A 10,183-nucleotide genomic window follows, 5' to 3' on the forward strand; every position below is an offset into this window, starting at 1 on the left:
TGAATTCAAAAGTATTTAAACTCGAGCATTTTGAATCGCTTTAAATACTTTATAATCGCTGAGGTGAATTCAAGAGGATTTAAACTCGAGCATTTTGAATCGCTTTAAATACTTTATAATCGCTGGGATGGATTCAAAAATATTTAATCTCGACCATTTTGAATCGCTTTAAATACTTTATAATGATTGGGGTGAATTCAAAAGTATTTAAACTCGAGCATTTTGAATCGCTTTAAATACTTTATAATCGCTGAGGTGAATTCAAGAGGATTTAAACTCGAGAATTTTGAATCGCTTTAAATACTTTATAATCGCTGAGGTGAATTCAAGAGGATTTAAACTCGAGCATTTTGAATCGCTTTAAATACTTTATAATCGCTGAGGTGAATTCAAGAGGATTTAAACTCGAGCATTTTGAATCGCTTTAAATACTTTATAATCGCTGGGATGGATTCAAAAATATTTAATCTCGACCATTTTGAATCGCTTTAAATACTTTATAATGATTGGGGTGAATTCAAAAGTATTTAAACTCGAGCATTTTGAATCGCTTTAAATACTTTATAATCGCTGAGGTGAATTCAAGAGGATTTAAACTCGAGCATTTTGAATCGCTTTAAATACTTTATAATCGCCGAGGTGAATTCAGAAGTATTTAATCTCGACTATTTTGAATCGCTTTAAATACTTTATAATGATTGGGGTGAATTCAAAAGTATTTAAACTCGACCATTTTGAATCGCTTTAAATAGTTTTTATCCGCTGGGATAAATTCAAAAGTATTTAAACTCGATAATTTTAAATCGCTTCAAAAACGTTATAATCGCTGGGGTGAATCCGAAAGTATTCAAACTCGATAATTTTAAATCGCTTTAAATACTTTATAATCGCTGAGGTGAATTCAAAAATATTTATCTCGACTATTTTGAATCGCTTTGAATACTATATAATCGCTGGAGTGAATTCAAAAGTATTTAAATCTGATAATTTTAAATCGCTTTAAATACGGTATAATCGCTGAGTTGTATTTTGAAGTATTTATAGCGATTTAAAATGGTTGAGTTTGAATTCTTCTGAAATGACCTCAACGATTGTCAAGCATTTGGGGCTATTCAAATTTATAAATTTGTACTACTTTGAATTCGGCTTCTGGATGGAAAGTATTCAAAGCGAATTTAAAGGATCGAGTTTAGATACTTTGAATTCAGCTTAATTATTTGAAATAACTGAGTTTTCACTTACTGTTCAAATCTAATCATGATAGTAGTGCTTGTCTATTTGAGAGTGATAGAGAAAAAAGACCAGACTCTTCTTAATTTTAGAAATTATTTTTATTCAATCGAATTTTTCATCAAAGTACTTATTAACCTTATTTTTATTCAAATAATTTGTAATACAAACTTTTAAACTTTAGCCTTATATATCTAATTTTCATTCTACATCTGTGTCAATCAATAATTCCTCAGAATTTTCTTCGTGTTCTTTAGTTGTAAAAACTCCCTCCTTATCAAGGTCGTCCTCATCACCTATTACATTTGTAGCCACATCATCAAAAGTATCATCATCATCATTATAACGGTCCCCTTCATGACTATCATCATCCTGAAAATCATCATCCTCACGATCATCATTTTTATTATCATCATTCTCTTTATCATCGTTCTTACTGGCATCTTTTTTTTTTTTTTTACTTGAAGAATTACTTTTCTTCTTGGAGGAGGGATTCTTCAAACGCGCTATAAATCTTCCCAAATAAAATAAACTTTTTCCTAATTCACGATCTTTCTGAGATGGTTCCAATTTTTTTGTGAAAATTGAATTCTGTAGGTAGTAGTTGTAAAAATCTAAAATCATTAAAAAAATACTCAGTAACGTAATGCTGATAAGATTTTTGGATTTATCGAACAGGTGATTTTTATATACACTTACGCAAAATTTAAGGGAATAGAAAATTTTTATAAATTTTTTAGCGATTTTTGGAAGGCTGTAACTTGGTGAGAAATAATCGTATCGAGATTTAAAACAAAGCATTTTATAGCTTGAAATCTCAAGTTTCGGTGCATCTTTTTCAAAGTTTTTTAAGAGCTTCGGCTATTGCGCAAACATGAGAAATACCACGAGACAAAAAATTTCTAAATTTTTTTTTTTCCGAAGAGCCTACGGACCGCGGAAAAATTCTTTCAACTAAACGACTTTTCACCACTACCTCTTTTTTACATCGAAACTCTCAAAAAAAATAAAATTATTCACTTCTGTAACTACTTAATTTTTATTAATTTATGACAAATTGAATAATCGTCATACGTATAAAACCACTATGCAGTTATTTTTCGAAAGGTTTAAATTAACAGAAATAATTTTTTTTTATCAAAAAAGTCATTACCCATTTATCGATAATTAAAACAAGAAATGTTTGCATGATGTTTGCAGAGTAGCGGTTAATTTACTAAAAAACGTCCTTCGTTTTCAAAAAATGATGAGAGGGTCTTGTAGGAAATTTATTCAAGTTTTTAACGCCAACCTTTAATTTACTGTGCGATCATTGGTACCTGAAATATCGATGATCGAAAACAAAAGGATCATATTTTGTTTGAACGCTCATATCTCTGCGACAAATCGCCCTACGAGGTTAGAAAAAAGCCAAATTGAAGCTGAATAAATTCGTTAAACGACCTATGCATTGGTTTAGTTGAAAGAATTTTTCCGCGGTCCGTGGGCTCTTCGGAAAAAAAAAAATTTAGAAATTTTTTGTCTCGTGGTATTTCTCATGTTTGCGCAATAGCCGAAGCTCTTAAAAAACTTTGAAAAAGATGCACCGAAACTAGAGATTTCAATCTATGAAATGCTTTGTTTTAAATCTCGATACGATTATTTTTCACCAAGTTACAGCCTTCCAAAAATTGCTAAAAAATTTATAAAATTTTTCTATTCTTTTAAATTTTCCGTAAGTGTGTTTAAAAATCCGGAAATTCTTTTTTGTGTGATTGCAATCCTAACAAAAATTTTTTTTTCGAACATGTTTGAATAGTGTGGGGCAAAATTAAACTTTCCAGCAAGTTCAAAAAGAAGAGCCGAAAGCAAATTCTTCACTAAATTGAGGAACCAAAGATTCATATGTATATATATTAGGGTGTGTCCAAAAACAACCATTTTTTTTTTGCACTACCAGAAATTGATAATATATGACAAAATAATAATTATCTCAGAAGATTAGCTCTTAAATTCAAGTTTTAGAGGAAGCTCATCGCGATTTTTAATTTCTCATTTGAATAACATAGGAAAAGAAAAATTTTTTACCTCGGCAATGGCTCATTGTACAAATAAGCCCAGCATACATTTTTGTAAGGAATTTAACGCTCTACAAAAAAACGTCTCTTTGTATTTTTTGATAAATTCATCTGTTTAACAATTATTGGATCTCGAAGTCGAGTTAGAGTAAATTTCGAGATCTTTTTACGTTTCCGGTGGAACTATCAGACTCATCATAAAATGTCATGGCATCTTTTTTGTAGATAATTTTATTTCCTACAAATTATCTTTGAGAAATTTTTTCGGATTTCCGCATTGTTTTTTAGTTATTTTTATTTTTATGTCTAGCTCTCAAAATCGATCAGAAGACTATTTTTTTTATTAGCTTCCCATTAAAATAAAAATAACTAGAAAACAATACGGAATTCGAAAAAACTTTATTCGAAATAACTTCTAGGGAATAAAATTGTCTACAAAAAAGGTCCAACAATATTTTGTCATAGGTCTGATAGTTTTTCCGGAAAAGTAAGAAAATCTCAAAATTTAATATGAATTCGACTTCAACCTCAAATAACTTTTGAACTAATAGATTCCTCAAGAAATGATCAAAATCGTTTTTTGTAGAGAATTCAATTCCCTACAAAAATATGCCTGCCAATTATTCCTATGACGCATCGTTAGCTACTTATAAAAATCAGAAGACGTAAAAAAAATTTTCCCATGTTATTTTTATGGGAAATAGAAAAGTGCAATGCGGACAATGTTAATATTAATATTAAGAGCTCTAAATTTCACAGGCGTCTTTTTTTATCTAAACGAAACTTTTGAACCTGTTTGGAAGAAAAAAAAAAATTTGTTTGTTTTTTGAATCACCCATTATACATAGATAAAACCGTGAGAATGTGAAGTGATTATTAGGAGATCTAGTAAGCTTGATAAAAGAAATTACCATATCAATGATCTATACCGATGTTGTAAGAATGACCAATGAAGGAATTAAAACCTTATTTACAGTTATAATGACTAAAACCAGTTAATTATTGGTCAAAATTGGACTGTGACAATGAGGTCAGATCATTTCAAATACCATAGAGTAGAGCAGCGATGAAAAAAATTGAATCGACTACAAGTTAATTTACAACAAAACGAAGCTGTCGGAATTCAGAAAAACGAACGGGTTTATGCAGAATGATATGAGAAATAGAAATAAAGAGAACAAGCTCATCGAGATCGGAAAAGGATATGGATAAGCACGGTGAGACCTCGTTATAAGACTATCGCCGCTTTGCGTTTCATTTATGTATTCGGTTTAACTCTGCTCTCTGCTCTATTGGACAGTGAATCTATTTTATGTACACGAAGAGAGTTTAATATTACTATCTACAATACAAAATTTTTAATTTTAACTATCTAAAATGGTAGAAAAATTTTTAAATGATTCTAATGATTAGTTTTACTGAAAATGATCACAGTAACGAATAATGATGGTGACAATTACTATTGTAAATGGTAATTCTAACTATTAAAGATTAAATTTGTTACAACTGAAGATGGTAACTGTTACCGTTCAAAGTTGTAAAAATTCTTAATAAAGAATATGTGTGTGCATGAGTGCGCTCGCATGTGTTTGTGCATGTGTGCGGGCGAATGTGTGAACCCGTGTGTGTGTGCGCATGTGCGGAGGCGTACGTGTGTGCTCGCGCCTGTGTGTGTGTGTGTGTGTGTGAAATTAATCACTTCCACAGTTGAACAAATTACACATAGACAAGCGTCAGACTATAATCCTGATATTAAAATTTTTTATAATTTTAGATGGTCATCATTTTCAGGCTGATAGTAACTGTCATCATCAAGTTATTAAGAATTACGATGTTAATATAATAGTCGTAATTATTTAAAATAACAAAAGTTATAATTTCTGATTATCATAAATAATTGTAAATTTTACCATATAGTTGATAGATACTACAATTCAGATTGTTTATTTAATAATTTATATGATATTTTCTACCATAAAATTCAGTTTAAAAATTGTACTATAACTCGATGATAACTTATTTTATAAAATTTTCTCCGTGTATAATTATAGGGAAGGGGGGGTGGGGAAGGGGGCAAAAGGGGGTACCCCCAAAATTAAAAAAAAAAAAAAAATTTTTTTTTTCGTCGAATTACTATAAATCCTATATATTTGCGCATTTTTAGCCCTACGCATGACACTTGGGGCAAAATAAACTAGCCGAAAATTCCGAAAAAATGATTTTTTCAAATATTTAGCGTCAACTTAAAAAAATTTTAATATATTTCCGCATTTGTAGCTCTATTCATAATACCTAGGGCAAAATGGACCAGCCGAAAATTCTGGAAACATGATTCTTTCATTTTTATATCGTCAAATTAAAAAAAATTTAATATATTAGTCCATTTTTCGGCTGATTTTCTATAGCTGGGGCAAATTTGGCCACTAAAAATATTAGAAAATAATATTTAATTTTTTAATTGATAAAATTTTTTAAATAATGCAAAATAATCTGTAATCTAAAAAATAAAAAAACACGTTTTTTGGGTTCAAAATAACGACAAACATTTCTTAATGATGAGAATAATTAAAAAAAAAAATATATATATAATTTTTTGGAGGGAGGTCTTTCTGCCCTACAAAAATGTTTTTTTTTGCCCTCGTATCCACCAATGATGTAAAACGTAATTTTTCTTTATGTATATTACATATAAAAAATTTAATGTAATGAAATTTGATCAACTTTCAAAAATTTTTTTTTTAACTTTTTTTAAGGGTACTCCTTTTTGCCCGCCAAAAGTAAAAATTTTATTTTTTAACGGCAGCTGAAAATTTTGTCTATTTACCTTGAATGTCATTAAAAACAAAAAGATTTAGCGTATTTTAATCCTCAAGAACTTAGTATTTCCTTAGGTACTCCCTTTTGCCCCCTCCCCTCCCCTAAATAAACAGAATTTCGTCGTTCTTTTCCCTTAATTAATGATGTGAAACCACGACATTGTAAGTATTCTTTCAGTAAATAGATTACTTCATCAACAATCTATATGTATATGTACATTTTATCCCGATTTTAGTCGTACTGTTTGCTAGTCTTATAGCGAGGTTTCGGCGCAAAATTTTCATTAAGTTGTTGGTGGGAGAAGCATTCCAAGCTAGTTTCAACAAATTGAGGGTAAGTCTTATAATGCGTAGTTTTATAACAAGGTCCGACTGTAATAAAAATTGTACTTGAACTCGATAAACGAAATTAAGCATAGTAAGCAATATGAATCGATAAAAAAGAATCGTTTCCATCAATGAAAAGCTAAATTAAGTTAGGAAATGCTGACATTAATAGTAAGTGACAAGAACTCAAGCTAGTGGAAAAAGTCACAAAACAAAACTCGTAAGAAAAATTAAAAAAAAATTAAATCTAGCTGAAATGATAAAGAAACTTGAAATTAGGAACGATCTAGTAAAAGTCATAATAAAAATTAATATTAAAAAAGCACTTTACGCAGCTATAAAAAAGGTGTGTAGAAAATAATTTAACAAACGAACTAAAAGATTATGAACGAAGGAAACAATGAAATGTCTCTAAGAACTATAGAAAAATATTTTATGCTTCCCTACTCGAAAACATATAGAGCTGGAACAATATGTCAGCAAAATAGCTTATAGGCTATGCAGAAAAAACGATAGGAAAAAGTTAAGCATGCTTCTGAAGGAACATACACATACGTGCAGCATTTAATGGGATACCGAAAATTGTTTAAAAAAATAGAAAACTTAGGGTTCAAAAACCATCCATATATACTGAACAAAAATTTAAAAAACGATAAAATAATATTAGGTGACAACCAAGAACAGAATTTGCGACGAAACTATAAAAATCCTGAAAATTAGAAAATGACTCATTTCTAAAATTGTTCAATGAAGCCATTAACACTGTGAACGAAAAATTGGAAAACGGAACCTTGAGAACAACAAATATAGAAGGAAAAAGAAATAAATTGGTAGATAAAGGTCGATAAAAATTGAAAATACCTCTCATTTGTCGTAAAATAATAGGGTCCAATTTATTAGGTTGGATTTCTTCTACAGATCTTTTTGACTTTGACCCAGTTACTGTACTTTGTAATAAAGTACTTCCATCGAAAAAAAAAGGAGCGACTGTATTTATAAATATACTGGGTCGTTGAGAACTCATTGCTAATTCAAATAAGCCTCTATCCATCAAGCGCTCTTCAGAGATATATACCTGTAAATATAATTATGTTACTTTCTTTGAAGCTATTTTTTGTCGCATCTACACGAAGAAAAAAATACTGCGCTTATCGCTAACCAACGGATAGCAGCAGTTGTATCGTGATTAGTACCAAATTGTTACTTGATTTTCACGATAATAAATATCGATATGCTATATACGTAAGATCCTTATAACAACCATTTGAGTTATTGCTACTACCACAACATATATATATATATAAATATTAGGGTGCTTCAAAAAAAAACTTTAATTTTTTTTTATCTTACCCCCTAAAACGTTAGTGGTTGCCGAGAAAAAAATCTGGGCGACGGTTGACCCTGCGGGCCAGCCCCAAAACTTCCCGCTGTTTTCGAGCTCTTTGAGCTCGAAAACATTGTTGTGAGTCCATTTTCGAGCTCTTCGAGCTCGAAAATACTATTGTATCCCATTCTTTTCGAAAAAAACCGTTTTTAGCATTTCTTTCTCCTACGATATCTCACGAACGAATCGACCGATTTCGATGTTTGAGGCGGCAATCGACGTGTTTTATTGAGTTCTAGAGCTGGTCAAATTTTGAAATTGTTTGGTTTAGTCGTTTCAAAGATATTCGCAAATACTGTTTTGTGGCATTTCTTTTGCCCACGATAGCTCACGAACGAATCGACCGATTTCAATGGTTGAGGCGGCAATCGACGTGTTTGATTGAGTTCTAGAGCTGATTATATTTTAAAGTCGATCGTTCGAGTCGTTTTTGAGAAATCAATAAAAAACTAAAATAAAAAAAAAATTTTAATTCTTATTCTTTGTATAACTTGTAAACTGCATGACCGATTTACCCCAAAATCTAATCAAGACTAAGTTTTGGTGAGATCTTTCAATCGCCACCAAGTACGTTCAAATCGGTTCATCCGTTCCAAAGATATCGTCGGACAAAAAAAAGTTCACACACACGGACGTCCACCCGGGAATAGTCAGAATAGTTTCCTTGGACCTCAAAACGTCGACATCTGATGAAAACTCGATTTTCAAAAATCGGACCGAAACCAATAACTTCCCTTTTTTGAAAATTTGCAATTTTCTTAGCGGGAAGTTAAAAATCCTCCCAAAAGATAGGCTCTCTAGCTCAACTCTAAGAGATCGCTATTTTAATTTTAATTTCCCATCTGATTAACATGTAAAAATTTATTTTTTTATTCGAAGTGTAATTACTCGTAAGCTGCTCAATATTGTTCAAATTTATACATAGATCTTCAAAGTTGATTTCTCAAGCTTTCCAAAACCCTATGACAAGTCATAATTATCCCCAATTGAAGCTAGCAAAAAAAAAAATCGAAAATTAATCATTTCATTTTGAAATACAAAATCGATACTTTTCAGACAGCTTCAATTGACATTTGAATAATGGTAATTATGACTTGTCATAGGGTTTTGGAAAGCTTGAGGACTCAGCTTTTAAGACATATGTATAATAGGGTGTCCCGAAATAAAAAAATATTTTTTTTTTAACGTCTTATGGGCTCAAAAGTTACTTCATATTATAAAAAGAATCCTCATAAAATTTCAGCCAGATATCTTTAAAATTGAGCTATCACAGAGGGGGGTCCCCTTTCCCATTTAAAACACACGTGAAAATTTTTCATTTTAGTTTTTCGTTATAAAGACTGTGAAAAAATTTTGTTTTTCAGTTTTGCTTAGTATGATTTTGTAGGAAATTAAATTCTCTACAAAAAAGTGCTGATGCATTATGTATGTCAAACGAACTGGGAAAAAGTAACGGGGCTTCGAAAATCAACAAAAATTTAGTTTAATCAGTGTTCAATTTTTTTTTTATTATTTTTCATTTTTATTGCATCAAAAAATTTTTTTTTCAAATTTTAACGACCACGCTCTTGTAGGAAATTTAATTTCCTTCAAAAAGTATCTGATATCATATATACGTCAAATGAATGAGAAAAAAGTTACAGGACATTTAAAGCCCTGTAACTTTTTTCTCATTCATTTGACGTATCACGTTTCGCGTGTGTTTTAAATGGGAAAGGGGACTTCCCTCTGTGATAGCTCAATTTTAAAGATATCTGGCTGAAATTTTGTGAGGATTCTTTTTATAATATGAAGTAACTTTTGAGCCCATAAGACGTTAAAAAAAAAAATATTTTTTTATTTTGGGACACCCTAATGTATAAACTTGAAAAATATTGAGCAGCGTACGAGTAATTACACTTTGAATGAAAAAATAAATTTTTACATGTTAATCAGATGGGAAATTAAAATTAAAATAGCGACCTTTTAGAGTTGAGCTAGAGAGCCCATCTTTTGGGAGAATTTTTTTGTCGGCAACCACTAACGCTTCAGGGGGTAAGAGCGAAAAAAAAAATTTAAGTTTTTTTTTTTAAGCACCCTAATATATATATATATATATTGATATGAATGAAACACTAGATACTTATTATAATGATCCTACGGATTGTGAACATACTTAAAGATATAGTGATCTTCAGTTAACGTATCCATATCGTACCAAAACGGATCGTGATTATCGCGATCTACTTCTCGAGCGCCACCACTCATAACCAAGTTATTAAACTTTATAACTCATTTCTTGAAAGGAACAAATGCGAAGTTGTTATACAGTGTTTATTTATAAAATTATTAATTATTTAAAACGCACACAATGTCGATCAAACAATACG

General features: G+C 30.5%; 1 protein-coding gene across 1 annotated transcript; it reads right to left on the reverse strand.

Annotated features, from left to right (window-relative positions):
* Window positions 1–1,341: 1,341 nt before the first annotated feature.
* LOC130671892 (uncharacterized) lies at window positions 1,342–7,523 on the reverse strand. Its single transcript, XM_057476011.1, has 2 exons — window positions 7,292–7,523; window positions 1,342–1,844 (listed from the first exon to the last, which is right to left on the reverse strand). Exons 1-2 carry the CDS (start codon window positions 7,479–7,481, stop codon window positions 1,432–1,434), a joined length of 603 nt encoding a protein of 200 aa, XP_057331994.1. The 5' UTR covers window positions 7,482–7,523; the 3' UTR covers window positions 1,342–1,431.
* Between the last annotated feature and the right edge of the window lie 2,660 nt (window positions 7,524–10,183).

Source organism: Microplitis mediator, chromosome 7 (assembly GCF_029852145.1).
Source record: "Microplitis mediator isolate UGA2020A chromosome 7, iyMicMedi2.1, whole genome shotgun sequence".
NCBI classification, from domain to species: Eukaryota; Metazoa; Arthropoda; class Insecta; order Hymenoptera; family Braconidae; genus Microplitis; species Microplitis mediator.